This window comes from Elephantulus edwardii, unplaced genomic scaffold (assembly GCF_000299155.1).
Source record: "Elephantulus edwardii isolate Elephantulus edwardi_28Jun2011 unplaced genomic scaffold, EleEdw1.0 scaffold00019, whole genome shotgun sequence".
NCBI lineage: Eukaryota > Metazoa > Chordata > Mammalia > Macroscelidea > Macroscelididae > Elephantulus > Elephantulus edwardii.
In genome coordinates, this window is record NW_006399769.1 from 4616598 (window position 1) to 4635318 (window position 18721).

The following is an 18721-nucleotide window of genomic DNA, read 5'->3' on the forward strand; positions in this document are numbered from 1 at the left end:
TACTATAAATACCATTAGCCCTTGGCTCTGCTAATTTTCTTTCGTCTTTCCTCCTCAACCTTTATAGTACTTTGTCTTCATTTATTTACTTTTTTTGACCAGGTAGAAAGTTTAGAAATGACATTCTTTGTTTTCTTTCTTCTTAGTATTGTCAGTGAAGCAGGAGCATCGATTTATAGTGTTAGTCCTGAAGCTAACAAAGAGATGCCGGGCCTGGATCCTAACTTGAGAAGTGCAGGTAAGGAACAATGGAGCAGTATGAAAGTATGTGATATTTCAGATTTACACGTATAACAAGTTTAAATACTCTTAAAAACCAAGAAAATAGAAAAGATTTGTCATAGGAGAAAGAATTTTCATATCTAGAGTAAGTGAGTAGATCAGTAACTGTAATTATGGAAAAGAAGAAAACTGATGTTCTGCTGATTTTGAACAAAACTCTTACAGTGCTGGAGGGATCTCTGATGTTTTAGTGCATAAACAGTTACTCTGCCAACTCTAAGGCAGATCTGAGTCTACCAGCTGCTTCACGGCTGCAAAATGGACAGTCTCCTCCTGTGCTATTTATAGCCTCTGAAAAATCCCCTGGGAGGTCAGCTTTGAATTGGCTCCAGCTTGACAACATGAACAACCGCATTGAGTTTGGCATTCTAGAAGAAGAGGAACAGTTAGTCCACCAAAGTAGTAACATAAAGTGTCAGAGAATCCAGTAAGAATAGAAGTAGTAAAATAAGGTCCCTGATCTTTAAAAAATAGGTTACAACTTTTCATTGATAACATTTTAGTGATATTTTTTAACATAAAGCATTTGTAGTGCAAATGTGTTTTATGTATATATGCTTTTTGTATTTAATGCCGAGTATTTAGAAAAAGGTCATATGTTGCTATCAGGTTGTTGTTTGATAATGTAGTGTTATCTTACAGACTATTTTAATTATATCTATTTGCTTTTGTTTTTGTTATATGTGTAAAATTTAAAATCTGTGTAAGAAAAAACATGGTACTTTGAGGCATCTGGTGGAAGTACGTGGTATCCTAAGACAAGTAAGTAAGAGGCAGTGCTGTGATCCCAAAGACACATGGTCCAAATCCACGAGCAACTCTGTCAGGAAGGATGGGTAATCTCCTCCGGACAGCTTCACTGCCACGGAAAACCCGTTGGTGAATCTGCTGTGAGTTGGTTCCAACCGACAGCAAACAACAACAAGAACATTATTAACCCTAGTCAGAGAATTTTTCTGTATTTTAAGTGGATATTTAGAATATTTCACTAGTAAAAACCTTCTGTTAATTTAGTCCCTTAAGTGTCTTCTTTGTTTTTTGCAATATATACTAAAAACTTCTTTCTTACTTTGAAAAGAATTTATTATCCTTTCAGTCTTTTACTCAATCTTGTGTAATGTTTCCTATTACATTTGCAGATGTAATATTTCTTTATCAAACCAAATCTGTATTTCTTTATCAAACCAAATCTCATTGCCATCGGTTCAGTTCCTCCTCTTGGTGGCTCTCTATCAAGTTTCGGAGGCCTTTAATCTTAAAGGGAGGTGACTGCATGATTTTCTTCTATGGAGCAGCTGATGGATTCAAACCAGCAGACTTTCAGCTAACAGACTAACATGGGCTTTTAATGATGTATTTTTCTGATATTTGTTTTGTAATAATAATGTTGTTGTTACATGTCATTGAATAACTTGTGACTCATCGTGAGCCTATGCACAATAGCTCTGAACCATATCCTGAGCCAAACTTATTGTCTCTGACCCACCTACCCTCATTAAGCCAATCCCTGAATCAATCCAATAGTAATAGTAGTAATTGAAGGAGGTATAGTGATGCTGGCAAAGACTAGTTTGTTGTTTTTTTTTTTTTTATTTTAGTGAAGGTTTACAAAGCTTGGTTTTCATTCATTCATGCACATTTTCCTCACTCCCCGTCTCACAGTTTTCTTTGTAATTCTTGTCCAGTTCTAGGCCATTAATTGGCATACACATAGTTTGTAAAGCATCTAACATGTGTCAAGCATTCCCTGGACTATGTTATTTGATCTACAGGACTACCCTTTGAGACATTTAATATTACTCCCACTTTATAGATAAAGGAGCTGGGCATTAAGGAGACCACACAGCCAGTAAGGGTGTGTACCTGTCTTTAGTAATTTAAAGATGTTTGTCTTTATAAAGAGATTGCCCATCTTTCTCCTGAGGAGCTGCTGGTGGATTCAACTTCGAGAGAGGTGCCGCCTTCATGTTGGTAGTGAAATAATATACAGACGTGATTTGTTAAGAAAAAAGGAACAAAAACAATGAAGGTCTGAAATAGAGAGGTTTAGTGACACTGTCAGAAGACAAAAGAAAATATTAATGAAATATGCATAAACTTGGAGTTAGAAAACCAAAAAGGAATAACATATCCAACATTTCTCGATTTGATGAATTGATGAAGAAATAGTCAAGCCTTGTAGTGTAGTACTTAAAGATTCTGTGGGCAAAATGTAAAATAACACACAAACTGTCAAAAGACTATGGAAGGAATACACAGGAGTTACTGTAGTACCATTGTGGTACATGCAGTCGTTTCAGAAAATAGCATATGATCAAAAACCAGTGGTACTGAAAGAAGAACTCTTAGCTACACTGAAGGCATTGGGGGAAAAAAAACAGAGTTCACAGAAAACCAATTGAAGTGTTTTGACAAACACATGTGGCCCTGGACTATGCACCAGTCTGTGCCAAGGAATTTGGAAGATGGCTACTTGATCATCTTACTGGAAGAGAGCCATATTTTATGCCTTTCAAAGAAAGATGATCCCCCAAAATGTAAGAAGTATTGAAGAATATAATTATTAGTTCAGACATAAAAAATCTTGCTCCAGATGTTTATAAAACTATTGCAGCACAACATCTACAGGGAACTGCTTAACTTCTTGTCAAGATGTATTCAGAGAGGATTTCATTGCTAGTGACCATCACTAAATCTCATCTGAAAGCAACAAATACCAGAAAGATAAAAGTTTTAGTTTTTACTGACTACACTTAGGCAGTAAGCTATGTACAACAGCTCTGAAGCCTGCCCTGTCCTGGGCCCGTCTCACTGACTCCAATACACCAACCCCATTGTCCTAGTTACTGTATCACTCCATCTCATCTGGGATTTTCTTCTCCTGCTCTGTCCCTTCACCCATGTGAGCATGATGTCTTTCTTCAAGGACTGGTCCCTCCTGGCCATATACCCAAAGTATGTGAAACGGAGCTTCAAAAGCCTACGTTCAAAGTAGAAACTTAGTTTCACCCTCTCCAGGTCAGATTTATTTGTTCATCTGGTGGTCCATGCTATGTTCAATACTCTTATCCAGCACCACTATTCAAAGGCATCAATTCTTCTTCTGTCATTCTTAGTCGTTGTCCAGCTCTCTGATGCATAGCACATAATTGCACAGACCATGACCTGGATCAGGTACAGCTTACTTTCTAGATGGATAATGGTGCTTTTCAGTACTCTGGAGAGGTCCCTGACAGCACATTTTCCCATTGAAATTAGTCTTTTGATTTCCTGACTGCAGGTGCCAAGAGTTATGATTGTGGAGCCGAGCAAGCTGTAATTGTTAACAACCTCAATCTCTTCTCCTTGTATCATGGTGCTGTCAGTTGGCCCAGTGGTGAGAATCTTTGTCTTCTTGTTGTTGACTTTCAATCCATATTGAAGACTACAGTCCTTGACCTTCTGTAGCAAGTGCTTCAGGTCCTCCTCAGTTTCAGCAAGCAGGGTTGTGTCATCTGCATAATGTAGGTTGTTGATGTATCTTCCTCCAATCCTGACACCACATTCCTCCTCATAAAGCCCAGCTTCCTGAATAGTCTGTTCTGAATAAAGATTGAAAAGGTATGGAAATAAGATGCATCCCTGATACACTCCTTCCCTGATTTTGAAACATGCAGTGTTTTCTTAACTCTGTTCTGAGGACTGCTTCCTGGTCCAAGTATAGGTTTCGCATGAGCACAGTCAAGTGTTCTGGGATTTCCATTCTCAGACAAATACCTGTGCAAAGTCAATGAAATACAGATAGCCATTACTCTGGTACTCTGCTTTCTGTTGAGATCCATCTGATGGTGGTGGTAATGTCTCTTGTGTCACAACCTCTTTTAATCCCAGCTTGTATATCTGGTAGTTCTCTGTCCACATACTGTTCTAGTTGTTTCTGTGTAATCTTCAGCAAGATTTTGCTTGTGTGTAAGGTGAGTGATATTTTCCAAGAATTTTCAAACTCAGTCGAGTCACAGTTTTTAAGAACGGGAGTAAATACGGATCTCTTCCTGTCAGTTGACCAGGTAGTTGTACTCCAGATTTCTTGGCACAATCTGGTGAGCACGTCTAGGGCAGCATCTTTTTGTTGAAATATGTCAATTGCTATGCCGTCAAGTCCTGGGGCTTTATTTTTCACCAAGTTCTTCAGAGTCATCTGAATTTCATCTTTCATCTCCATTGCCTCTTGATCATATGTTTTCAAGGATTTTAATTTTCTTGGATCTACAATCTATACCCATGAAAGTAGCAGTCAAGAAAACAAAAGACACATTGTATTGAGCAAATTTGTTGTCAAAGACCTCTTTAAAACAGGAATGTCAGTTTAAAGATTTTGACTAGTACAAGCCATGGTATTTTCATTTGCTTCATATGCACATGAAAATTAGACAATAAATAAGGGATACCTTCAAATTGTGATCTTGTTGAAGAATGTTGACAATACCATGAACTGCCAGAAGGACAAATTGATCTTCTGCTAAAAGGAGAAATGTATCCAGAATACTCTAAGCTTAGAGACAAAAATGACAAGATTTTTCCCTTAACATATTTAGGGCATTTTAACCAGATGGGCCAATTTCTAGGGCAAGTAATCATGGTTGTTTAAGGAGAAGGCTCTTTCAAGAGGAAAACTCAAAATGCCTTGACTTAGTCGCTACTTCAGTACACTTAGACACAGCAATTATGAGAATGACGCAAGGCCAAACTATGATAATAGTGTTTTGTTCTATTGGACATTAGTTTGTTGTCAGAACTGACTTGACTGGACCTAGCAAGAAGTTATTGTACTATGTTACAAATGTACAGAAAGATACCACTTTGTCCATTTTATAGTTCTTCGTGTGTGTGTGTGTGTGTGTGTGTGTGAGAGAGAGAGAGAGAGAAAGAGAGAGATTTAAGTTTACAGAGCAAATTGGTTTTTCCATCCAGCCATTCATATACATCTTGTTTACTGAAATTGATCGCAGACCAATTACACAATTACACATGACGAGGATGGCACAGAATAGGGCAGGGTTCAGTTCTGTTGTTCATTGAGTTGCTATCATCTGTAGTTGACCACACAGTAACTAAGAACAACAACAATAGACAAGTGTAGCACAGACAAATTCCATAGTTGCTATTTTGTGAATTTTACTTCATTATAAACAAAACACCAGCACCACAGCAAAAATTAAACTTCCTAGTCTATACATTTGTGTAATTGTCTATACATTCGAGTAACTGACATTCAAGTAACTGACTTTCTGTCTTTAAGAACATTGGATATTTATTAGAGAGCATAGATTACATTTGTAACTGGGCTGTCTCCTGAAAAAGGAGGGATTAAGTAAAGATTTAAATGTTCTTGAAGAGACCTTAAACTCAACCAAATCAAATATATTGCCATCAAGTCAATTCCAGCTCATAGTGATGCTATTGGACAGGATAGAAATGACCCATTTACTTATGTTTGCCAGGGCTGTAATCATGGCAAAAGCAGATTGCCACATTTTTCTCCCAGGGTGCGGTCAGGAGGTTCAAGCCTCTGACCTTTAGCAGCTAAGCACAGTGACCCCTGTACTACTAGGACTCCCTTATAGAGATCTTAAAAAACCTCACCCCTGTCAAGTTGGTCTTGACACATGAATACTCTTCATCAGGTCAAGAACACTGCTGATCAGGTTTATGAGGACTGCCTGTGTCTTCTTAAGGAGATTTAGACTCTGACCTTGGATTCATACACATTTACTGGACTATGCAATCAGAGATCTTTTGTAGAGACCTTAGAGAGGACCATATCGTCCATAGGAGATGAGGAATGTGGCTTATAAAAGAGAGCACCTTCAAGAAAACCTAGATGAAACTGCTACAAAGAAATACCCAAGTCAGTCCATAGTGAAAAAAGATAAAAGTTCTACTAATTAGACACAAAATGTCTATTTGTGTTTTCCTGACTATGCAAAGACATTTGACTTCCTGAATCATAACAGGTTTAGTTAACACTGAGGATAATGGAAATCTGAGGACATTTAATCATGTTCGTATGAAATCTGTACTTACACCAAGAAGCTGTTGCCTATGTAGAGCGGTGGGAAACTGCATGGTTTAAAATCAAGGTAGGTTTGTGTCAGGTCTGGATCCTTTCTCAATTCCTAATCAATCTGTATACTGAATGAATCATCTGAGAAGTTATATCTATGAAGAAAAATAAAGCATCAAGATCAGAAGAAGATTTATCAGTAGCCTGTGTTATGTAGATGACACAACATTGTTCTCTAAAAGTGAAGAGTACTTGAAGTGTTTGATATAGAAGATCACATACTACAGGCTTCTATTTTGATTACATCTCAACATTAAGGAAACAAATCTTCACCACTGACTAATAGGCAACATAATGATAGTTGGAGAAAAAAATTGTCAATTACTTATCTTTCTTGGGTCCACAGTCAATGCCCTTGGCACCAGTAGTCAGGAAATCTAAAGATATACCATCTTACCCCAGTTTCAGTGACAGCATTTAATAGGACAGCAAGCAATACATGTTGAAGAGTATGTAGAAAGACTGGCACTCTCATACACCATAGATCGGATTATAAAATTGTAAAACCACTCTTGAAGGCAGTTTGGTATTTCCTAAAAAAAAAAACAAAACCCCACAAACAAACAACTAAACATAGAAATTCCATATGACCAAGCTATTCCACTGCTAGGAATATAATGCAAGGAAAATAGAACTGAGACACAAATGGAAATTTTTACTCCCATGTTCATAGAAGACTTATTCACAGTGGCAAGAAAATGGAAACAGCCCAGATATCCATCAATAAATGAACGGAGAAATTGTGATACATTAACACGATGGAATACTATGCAGTATTTAGGAAGAATTTACTATAAAACATGGGACTAGAGAGCATTATGCTGAGTGAACAATGACAGTTTCATATGGACAAGTACTGCACAAGACGATTATTGTAAAAATACAAAAATATTTATTTTCCCAGAGAGTGAAAGGGGCTGAGGATGAGGAGAGGAGGGAAATCACAGGTTCTTAGAGGTTGATGGAAGGAGGAAGGGGGTGAAGGAATTAGGAAAGAGCCAGTGGGGGCCTGAAAATTGGAATTAACTGTGGGCATAGATCAATGGTGAATACTTGTATATGATACACTATATGGGATACAGAGTGATTGAAGGAATGTGTGAAAATATATGGTGAATTTTGTATACAAATCAATGTAAAATATAAATAAATTTTTAAAAATCAAAAGACATTATGTTTGAAAAGTCTGCTGTCAGGGTCCTCTTCAGGGTACTCAGGAGCAAGGATGTCAGTTTGAAAACTGTGGTGCACCTGATTCAGGCCGTGGTCTTTCAGTCATTTGCTATGTGTTTGAGAGCTGGACAGTGAATAAAGATGACAGAAGATGAATTGATGCCTTTGAGTGGTGTTGGAGTACTAAATGGCAAAATGCCAAAAGAATAAACAGGTATGTTTTGTAGAAGGAGTAGCTAGTGTGCTCCTTGGAGGCATGATGATGAAGCATCATCTCATTCTCACATACTTTGGGCATGTTGCTAGAAGACAATATTCCTTGGAAAGTGAGGAAGATCTTGACACAGTGACTACAACAATGGATTCAGCTAAGTCTGAGATGGTGTGAATGGCACAAGATAAAACAGTATTCCTATCTGTTGTTCATAGGGTCGCTATGAGTACTCAGATCAACCACACAGAATAATAACTGTAGTGAGACATAACTGGCATTTCTCACCTTTGAGAAAAGTGCTTCATTACTTTTTAGTATCCAGCTCATCATGGTCACCTAATTGTGTTTCTCCAAGACAGCATGCTTTTGTAAAGTCTTTGTTGTTGTTGTTCATTATTGGTGATCAAGCATGACTCATAGTGACCCTATGAACAAAAGATCTGAACCCTGTTTTATCCTGTGGCATCTTCACACTTCCTGACACACAAGAGTTCATTGCTAGTCACCATGTCAGTCCACCTAGTTAAGGGTCTTCTCATTCACCGACCCTCCACTCTTCCAGCATCATATCCCTCTCTAAAGAATAATGCCTCCTAGCAACATACCCAAAGTATGTGAGGTAGAGCCTCATCATTCTTGCCTCCAGAGAGCACTCCAACTGCACCCTCTCCAAGATATATCTGTTCATTCTCTTGGCCATCCATGAGATGTTCAGTGCTCTTCTCCAACACCATAGCTCAAAGGCATCAATTGTTTTTCTGTCATCCTTACTCATTGTCCATGTCTCAGATGCATAGCTAGTAATTGGAAAAACCATGGCCTGAATCAGATGCACCTCAGTCTTCAAACTTACATCATTACTCCTCAATAATTTGGAGAGGTCCTAACTACAGATTTTCCCATTGCAAGGTGTCTCTATATTTCTTTTTATTTACCTGCTGGTACCAATGTTGTTAATTATGGATCCAAGCATGGTGGAGCTTTTGAGAGTTTTCAGTCTCCTCTCCATCCATTATGAAATTGCCTATTGGTCCGATGGTAAGAATCTTTTTTTCTTGATATTGAGATGCAATCCATATTGAAGGCGACATTTCTTGATCTTCTGCAACAGGTGCTTCAAGTCCTCCTAACTCTTAGTAAGCAAGGTTGTGTCATTGGCATAACTCAGATTATTGGAGTCTTCCTAAAATCCTGATGCCACACTCCACTTCATAGAAACCAGCTTCTTTGATAATTTTCTCAGCATACAGATTGAATAGGTATGGAGAGAGAATACAACCTTGATGCACTCCATTCTCAATTTTAAACTATGTTGTGCTCCCCTGCTCTGTTCATACAACATCTTCCTGGTCCAGGTGTAGGTTCTGCATGAGCACAATTAAGTGCTCTGGAAGTCCCATTCTTCTCAATGTCAGCCACAACTTTTGATCTAAACAGGCAAATGCCTTAGCATAGCAAATAAAGCATAGACATTCTTCTGGTATTGTTTCTGTCATTTTGGGCAATCTACTTCCTAAATAATAGGCCTTTGAGAACTCTGTGAACACTAAAACAAAGAAGATAGTTATAGTACTATAGTGGTAAAGCCCAGATTGAAAGTCAGTTGAAATGAGGAAAAACAATAACAAACATACTTTAGTAGTCAGAGCATGGAATGTACGCTTGAATGTTGAATAACTGAGAATTGTTAAAAATGAAATAGAACACATGAATATCGACATACTAGGCGTTAGTGAGATGAGATGGATCAGCTTTAGGCACTTGGAATCAGATAATCATATGTTATACCATGCAGGGGATGAAAAACAGAAGAAGAATGGTGTTGTATTCATAGTCAAAAGTAAATTTCAAGTTCTGTCTTGAAACACATTGTCATAAGTGACAGGATATTATCTATTCACACACAAGGAAGACCTATTAACAAGAGTATTATTAAAATACATACTACTACATCTAGAGCCAAAGAGGAAGAAATTGAGAATTTTTACCAAATGGCAGTCTGATATTGACCAAACATGCAAAGGAGATGCATTATTCGAGTTTTGTAAATAAATTAGTAATAATAATAATAATAATGCATCAGCAGCATTAATGATAATTGGTGATTGGAATGCTAAAATGAGAAATAGTGAAGAAGGAATAGTAATAGGAAAATAAGGGCTTGGTGATAGAAATGAGGCTTGTAGAGTCTTAGAGACAATAAATGTGTTTGCTTTAGAGTCTTTAGGATTGTAGACACTTCTTGGAACTGATTACCAAAGCCCATCGTGCTCTTTTTTATTTTTTTTAAGTAACATGTAGTGATTGAGGAGAAACAGCAGTGAGGGTGTGTGCTGTATGAGGTTGCTTATTTTCTAAATGGTAATATATTCTGAAAGGTCACTGATTTCTCCCCTCCTCTCCCCTCCCGTCCCTTCCCGTCCTCTGCCCTCATCTCCTTTCCCCTCTTCTTCTGGTGTGTGTGACATGTTTTTCCCTCTGATTCTTTTCCTACCTGAATATCATTAATGAAATATATTTCTTTACATATTACCATGTAATAAATTACCAATTATTAAAAATTATAATTTGTGTATACTTTTTGTCTTCTTTGGTCTGTCTTGTTGCCACACTGACAGACTTTCCCAATTACCATAGTTATAATGACTTTTCAGCCCTTTGGCTGAAAACAAGGAATGTCAGAGGACTATCTGTTTGTGTTTGTTTCATTGATTATGCAAAGGTATTTGACTGGGTAGACCACAACAAATTGAGGATAACCTTGAAAAGAATGGGAGACCGAGAACACTTTACTGTGCTCAGACAAAAGCTATATTTGGTCCAGGAGGCATTTGTCAGAACAGAGCAAGGAAACACAACATGGTTCAAAATCAGGAAAGGTGTACGCCAGGTATGCATCCCATTTTCATACCTTTTCAATTTGGATGAGGAATAGATCATCATCCAGGAGGCTGGGCTCTATGAGGAGGAGTGTGGCATAATGAGTGGAGGAAGACTCATAAGCAACCTGAGTTATGCAGATGATACAACCTTGTTTGCCGGAACTGAATTGTTAGTTGCAGAAGGTCAAGGACTGTAGTCTTCAATATGGATTGAAATTCATCATCAAGAAGACCGAGATTCTCACCAGCGGGCCATTTGGCAGAACTGTAGTACGTGGAGAAGAGATTGAGATTGTTAGCAATTTCAGCTTGCTTGGTTCCACAATTAACAGTCTTGGCCCAAACACTCAGGAAATCAAAAGACAAATTGCACTGGAGAAGTCTGCTGTCAGGGACCTCTCCAGAGTGTTTAAGAGCAATGATGTCAGTCTCAAAACTAAGGTTTGCCTGATCTAGGCCATAGCCTTCATAGTTACTTGCTATACATTAGAGCACTGGACAAAGACTAAGGATGACAGAAGAAAAATTGATGCCTTTGAGCTGTGGTTCTAGAGAAGAGTATTGAACATAGCCTGTACTGCCAGGAGAACAAATGGGTCTGTCTTAGGGTAAAACCAAGTTTCTCCTTATAGGAATTTTTTCCTTATAAGAATTTTGAACTTCTGTCTCAGCATACTTTGGGCACATGGCCAAGAGGAATCAGTCCATAGAGAAGGACATCATGCTTGAAAGTGGAGGGACAGCACAGGAGAGGAAGACCCTAGATGACATGAATGATGTGATAACTTGGACAAAGGAATTAGGTGTGTTGGAGTCAATGAGACTGTCTCGGGATAGGGCAGGCTTCAGAGCTATTGGACCTAGGATCTCTATGAGTCACAGGTGACTTGTGGCAAACAACAACAACAACAGTGTGACTTGCTTTAATATTTTGTATTTGTACATCACCTTTTCAAATGTACGTATAGTTATTAAAATAAGTGTATTGAATAGAATTGTTGTTGTTGTTGTTATGTGCCATTGAGTCGCTTGCGACTCATAGCGACCCTATGTACAACAGCCCTAAACTCTGCTCTGTCCTGTACCAATCACACTATCTCCAACACACCCATCCCGATTACCCCAGTCACGGAATCAATCTACCTCACAGAGGGCCTTCCTCTCCTGCGCTTTCCCTCCACCCCACCCCCCCAAGCATGATGTCCCTCTCTAAGAACCTGTCCTTCCTTACAACATGTCCAAAGTAGGTCAGATGAAGCCTCAGAATCCTTGCCTCCAAGGAGCCACCTGGTTTAACCTTCTCGAGGATGAATCTGTTTGTTTTCTTAGCAGTCCATAGTACCCTCAACACTCTTCTTCAGCATCACAGCTCAAAGTCATCAATTCTCCTTCTATCCTTCCTAGTCATTGTCCAACTCTCTGATGCATAACAAGTGATGGCAAAGACTGTGGCCTGTAGCAGACACACCTTAGTCTCCAGAGAGACACCATTGCTCTTCAGAACTTTGGAAAGGTCCCTAACAGCAGACTTTCCCATGGTAATACGCCTTTTAATTTCCTGGCTACTGGTATAAAGAGTGTTGACTCTTGAGCCAAGCAAACTAAATCTGTGAACAATCTCAATTTCTTCACCATCCATCCTAATGCTGCTTATTGGTCCAGTGGTGAGAATCTTTGTCTTCTTGACATTGAGTCTCAATCCATATTGGAAGCTGCAGTCCTTGACCCTCTGCAGCAAGCACTTCAGGTCCTCCTTAGTTTCAGCAAGCAGGGTTGTGTCATCTGCATAACGCAGATTGTTAATAGAGCTTCTACCACTCTATTAAATTCATACTTTCATCTAGACTGTGTATTTTCCATGTGTGAACAATATATGTTTTTACATTTTTTGACAGTTTTATAACTTTATTTTATAATCAGCTATTAGTTTTCAATCACATTGATAGTCTGTAGATTTTTTAAAATAGTGGCAGGCATATAGGTAACCAGTGTTTACACTTTGGGGAAACATTTTCTGACGTGGATGTGGTATGGGACATTCTTTATTCCTTTGGCCTAGACAGCTTTGTTAAGCATAGTGTCAATGCGAACATCTGCTGTTACCATCTCCTTCATGGCAAATTTCTGGATCTCCTTGAGTATCCGTGGGGCATGCTTCTTAATTCCCACTTCACGGATGTGCTTGTGAATGTAGATGGTGTGCTCTTTAGTCACCACTTCGCTGATGGCAGAATGACCTTTTGTCTCACCACCTTTGCTGGGGTCATAGCACCATGATGAGGCTGGAAAGGAATATTTTTAAATTTTTTTAATGACTTTTTCTCCATGAGTAATGCTCTTGATGACTGTTTAGAATGTATCAGTTTTTGTCTGGTTGTCTTAAAACTAGTTGTGATATGTTTTTGATTGATGCTAGTGGATTTTCAAGGTGAAGAATTATCATCTACAAGTAATAACAATACAATTTTATCTTCCCACTATTAGGACATTGTCATGATAGTAGTTGGCTGAATAAAGGTGAATAATAGCAGTTGTTGTTATGTGTTCTTGAGTTGCCTGTGACTCATAGTGACCATGTGCCAAAAGCTCTGAAACCTCTCCTATCCTCAGCGAATCTTACTGACTCCAACACACCTGTACCCCCGCTATCTCAGGTACTGTGTCAGTCTATCTTCTCCAGAGTCTTCCTCTCCTGTGCTTTCCTTCCACTCTTCCAAGCAAGGTTTGGTCCCTCCTGGCAGCATGGAGCTTCAAAATTCTTGCCTCCAAAGAGCAACTTGATTTCATCCTCTTTAGGACAGAACTATTTGTTCTAGTCTGTGGTGTGCCCAACACTCTTCTCCAGCACCACAACCTAAAGGCATAATTTTTCCCCCCCTGTCATCCTTAGTCATTGTCTAGGTCTTGGATGAATAGCAAGTAATTGCAAAGACCATGCTCTGGATCAGGTGCACCTTAGTCTCCAGTCGGACATCATTGCTCTTCAGTACTCTGGAGTGGTCCCTGACAGCATTATTTTCCTAATACAGTTTATCTTTTGATTTCCTGACTGCTGGTGCCAAGAGTGTTAATTGTGGAACTGAATAATTTAAAATTGTTAACAACATCAATCTTTTCTCCATCTATTATGTTGCTGTCAGTTGGCCTAGTGATGACAATGATTTTTGATGTTGAGCTTTACTTCATATTGAAACTATACCTTCTGCACCAAACACTTCAGTTCTTCCTCATTCTCAAGGAAGGTTGTATGATGCGTGACTTAGGTTGCTGATGCTCTTTCTCCAGTCCTGATGCCACATTCCTCCTCATAAAGTTCAGCCTCCCAAATGATGTGTTCCTCATGTAGATTGAAAAGGCATGGAGATAGGACACATTCCTGACACACTCCTTTTCTGAATTTGCACCATGCAGTGTTTCCTAGCTCTGACAACTGCTTGGCTGACTGTCATGTGTATGTGGAATGATGTGCAGGCCACCCCTGCTATGTGGAGACTGCCATGCACACACATGTGCCAAAGGTGAGGGCCCTCGGGACCAACACCTGGTCTGTTACCTGCAAATTCTTATCAGTTCTTTTGGGTAAAATGTTTGTCAAATATTGCTCTAAAGCTGAGCATCCAAATTAAGACTGACTAGGGAGAAGGACTGGCCATCCACATCCAAAGTACCCCATATACAACATCAGAGAGCTGGACAAAGACAAACAAAAAATAGAACACTCAATGCCTTTGAGCTGTGGGTGCTGGAAAAGAGAGCTTAATGGACTACGAAGAGAATAAGAAGGTCTGTCCTAGAGAGGGTGAAGCCAGGCTGCTCCGTGGAGGTGAGGATTCTGAAGCTTTGTCTGACATACTTTGGGCATGTTGCAAGGAGGAACCAGTCAGTACCTGAAGAGGGACATCATGCTTGGAAGAGTGGAGGGGCAGTTCAAGAGAGGAAGACCCTGAATAAGATGGATTGACTCAATGGCTAGGGTAATGGGGATAGTTGTATCCTAGACATTAAAATTGGCTCAGGATAGAGTAGGGTTCAGAGCTGTTATACAAAGTGTAACTGAATGAGAGTCCACTCGATGGCATATAACAGCAACGACATGAGTAGCTGATGGTCTGTTCCACAGTCAGCACTTCATCTAGTTTTCCCAGCTGTTATACAGCTTCTCCAATGATTCTTTTTACAGATATAGTTAATCTTGTTCCTGTGCAGACCATTAGTTGAGATACAAGTGCATAGTCACCATTAGTGCTTCTTATAAAGGGTATTTGCAAAGAATAATTCATTGATTGTACAAAATTTTGTCATTTTATCTCCAGCCACATTTCTTTCACCACGTCCAGGTTTTCAACTACTATTTCTTTTTCCTTGTTCCTAATTTTTTCATTCCAGTCACACATTATTTTTAATGCATCTTGATTGCATGTTCAATGATTTGTGACTACAAAAGTTGGAAAAAATCATCTATTTCTTCTTCTTTGGCTCTGGTTGTTGGTGCATATATTTGAACGATAGTGGTATTAACAGGTTTTCCTTGTATGCCTGTGGATAATATCCTGTCACAACATTGTATTTTAAGATAGTTCTAGAAATGGTCTTTTTAACTATGACTGTGACCACATTTTTCCTCATCTTTTAACCTCCAGTGTAGATCATCAGTGTAGATCTCCAGTAGATCATTGGATTATCTGATTTAAAAAGTCTCATGCCCTTCTCAGTTTGCCAATACCTAGCATGTCAATATTTATGCAGTCCATTTCATTCTTAACAGTGTATCATTTTCCTATGTTCATACTTCTCACATTCCATCTCCAATTACTGGTAACTTCTCATCTCCTCTCCTTCCCAAAATGAGGGCTCAGCCTCTGGTACAGTATCACTAATCTAAGTGTGCTCTGTTGACATAGGGTTTTCAAAGGCCTGTTATTTCAGAAATGGATGGCCAATTCTTCCTAATCTGGGTTAATTTAGATGCTTAACTTTAGAACAATACATTATAGACAAGCATTTTACCCAAAAGAACAGATGAAAGGTGTTTTCTCCATTACAAAAAAAGTAATCAATAGAGTCTGTGTTGGTGTACTCCCTTTGGTGTGTGTCTCAGGAAGAGCAAAATACTGACCTCATTGATGGGTAACATTGTAGTAGGCATACATTTGGACAACCACTTTTAAAAATAGAACTTTAATGGGATATAATTTAGAAGCCATAAAATTTGCTACTTAAAGTCTACAAGCCTATAGGGTTTTTTTTTAACGTTATTAGTCTTATAACTGGGCAGGTGTTACCCTTTATCTAATTTTATAATCTTACCATCTCCCTGAAAACAGACTTGGACCTATTAGCAATCATTTCACATTCTCCCTCTCTCTTAACCCCCCGACAATTCCTAATCTGCTTTCAAGACCTTCTATGTAAATGGAATCATATAATAGGTCATCTTTGAAGACTGTGCTCTTTCCCTGTCGTTAGGTCCTGTTAAGTCAGCTAGGACTCATGGAGACCTTGCCCTATCCCGTGTGCCAGCCCCTGGTTTCAGTCACTGTGTCAGTCCATATTGATGATGCTCTTACTCTCTTTCTCATACCTGCCACCTTCCCCAGCATGATGTCCTTTTCAAAAACTGGACCCTTCCTGAAAACACACCTGTTGTTGTTGTTGTTATGTGCCGTCGAGTCGTTTGCGACTCATAGCGACCCTATGCACAACAGCCCTAAACCCTGCTCTAACCTGCGCCAACCGCACTGCCTCTGACACACCCACCCCGATTACCCCAGTCACCAAGTCAATCCATCTCATAGAGGGTCTTCCCCTCCTGTGCCATCCCTCCACCCTCCCAAGCATGATGTCCCTCTCCAAGGACCCATCCCTCCTGGCAACATGTCCAAAGTATGTCAGACGAAGCCCCAGAATCCTTGTCTCCAAGGAGTAGCTTGGTTTAATCCTCTCCAAGATGGATCTGTTTGTTTTCCTGGCAGTCCATGGTACATTCAGTACCCTTCTCCAGCACCACAGCTCAAAAGCATCCACTCTCCTTCTGTCCTCCCTAGTCATTGTCCAACTCTCTGATGCATAACAAGTGATTGCAAAAACCATGACCTGTATCAGGCGCACCTTAGTCTCCAGAGAGACACCATTGCTCCTGAGTACTTTAGAGAGGTCCCTAACAGCAGACTTTCCCATCGCGATACACTTTTTGATTTCCCCAGCATGATGTCCTTTTAAAAAACTGGACCCTTCCTGAAAACACACCTAGAGTTTATTAATTGAAGTTTCACCATCTTTGCCTTAAAGGAGAACTCTGCTTGCACTTCCTCTGAACAGACTTGTGTGTTCTTTTGCTAGTCTATGGGATATTCTGTACTCTTCTCTAACCTATAACTCTAGGTCATCAATTCTTCTTCTGTCATCTTTAATCCTTGTCCAACTTTCAGAGTCACAGGCAGCAGTGAAAAGATTTTGGCTTCTTTAAAGTGCACTTTAGTCTTTAGATTAACATCGTTGTACTTTGTAACTTTGGAAAGATCCTTGACAACAGATTTCCCCAGTGTAACATGTCTTTTGATCTCTTGACTACTTGTGCCATTAAGGTTGGTTGTGTATACAAGTAAAACGAAATGACTAACAACTTCAATCTTTTCTCCATCTATCATGATATGCTTATTGGTCCAGTGGTGAGGATTTTGTGTTCTTGCTATTGTGATGTAATCCATAACAAAGAGTTTTTATCTTCTGCAGCAAGTGTTTCAAATTCCCTTCACCTCTTTGTGCTGTCTAGAGTAGAACAGCACCTGAAAGGTAATATCAATTCTAGAAACCTTAAGATATATATTGAGATTTTTGAGTAGAGATAAAATAATTCCAGAGGTTCTCAGGGCATGCTGTAAAATGAGTATGTCACTTGTTGTTGTCATCGTTGTTAGGTCTTGTCCAGTTGAGTACAACTTATAGCAACTCTATGAACAACAGATCCAACGTGGTCCTATCCTGTTTCATCCTCCCAATCTCTTACTGTGTCATTCCACCTGATGAAGGATCTTCCTCTCTTTTGCTATCCTTCTGCCTTCTCTAGGATGAAGTCACTCTCCAAAGAATAGTCTCTCCAGTAACATGTCCTAAGTATGTGAGATGAAGTTCTATCACCTTTGCCTTCAGGGAGCACTCTGGATACCCCTTCTCTAAGACATATCAGTTTGTTCTTTTGGTAACCCATAGGATATTCAGTACTCTTCTTCAACACCACAGTTCAAAGCCATCAAATCCTCTGTCATCCTTATTCATTGTCCAGCTGTCAGCAGCGTAGCAAGTGATTGAAAAGACCATATCCCGAATCAAGTGTCCTTTAGTCCTCAAACTAATATCATTGATTCTCAATAATTTAGAGAGGTACCTGACCACAGACTCCCAGTGCAGTACATCTCCTGACTGCTGGTACCAAGTAGATCTAAGTAAGATGACATTGAGAGTTTCAATCTTTTCTTCATCTTTCATGATGTTGCCTATTGGTCCAGTTGTGAGACTTATCAAGTTGGGTTTGTTTTTTTTTTTTTGTTTTTGAGATTTTCAAGTTTTTTTTTTTTATGTTGAGACGCAATCCATATTGAATGATGTAGTAGTCTGCAGCAAGCGCTTTAAGTTCTTACCACCTTCTTCTTCATAGAGTTGAGTTTCTAGAATAATTTGTTCAGCATACAGATGGAATAAGTATTAAAGGGAATATAATCCTGATGGATACATTTAGTAATTTTACATCATGTAGTGTTCCCTTGTGCTCGTCACACAAGTTTCTTTGTCTAGGTATAGGTGTAAGTATAGATATAGGATCATTTCCAATCTGTTGGTTTGCTGCATTTAGTAACATTAAGATGGTCAAAAGAAACATTAACATTGAATTATATAGAAGGTTACTTGTTAGAAAAAGTATGCTCCCCTATCCTGAGCCTATCTATCCGTCTGTGACATACTTGCCTCTTTTTCTTCAGTCACGGTGTAAATCCAGTCGAGGATAGGGAGAAGACTTTACCCTGGGTGAGGATCTTATTTTCTGTGCTTATCTTCTTCTTTTTTTTCTAT

General features: G+C 39.1%; 1 protein-coding gene and 1 pseudogene across 1 annotated transcript in view; one reads left to right on the plus strand and one right to left on the minus strand.

Annotated features, from left to right (window-relative positions):
* The window catches only part of SRBD1 (S1 RNA binding domain 1), a 324250-nt gene that overhangs the window by 185041 nt on the left and 120488 nt on the right, over positions 1-18721 (plus strand). Inside the window, exon 14 of the mRNA XM_006882310.1 lies at positions 147-238. Within this exon, the coding sequence (XP_006882372.1) occupies positions 147-238 (92 nt within the window). The remainder of the gene's footprint in view (positions 1-146; positions 239-18721) is intronic.
* Positions 12578-15355, minus strand: LOC102855019 (annotated as a pseudogene).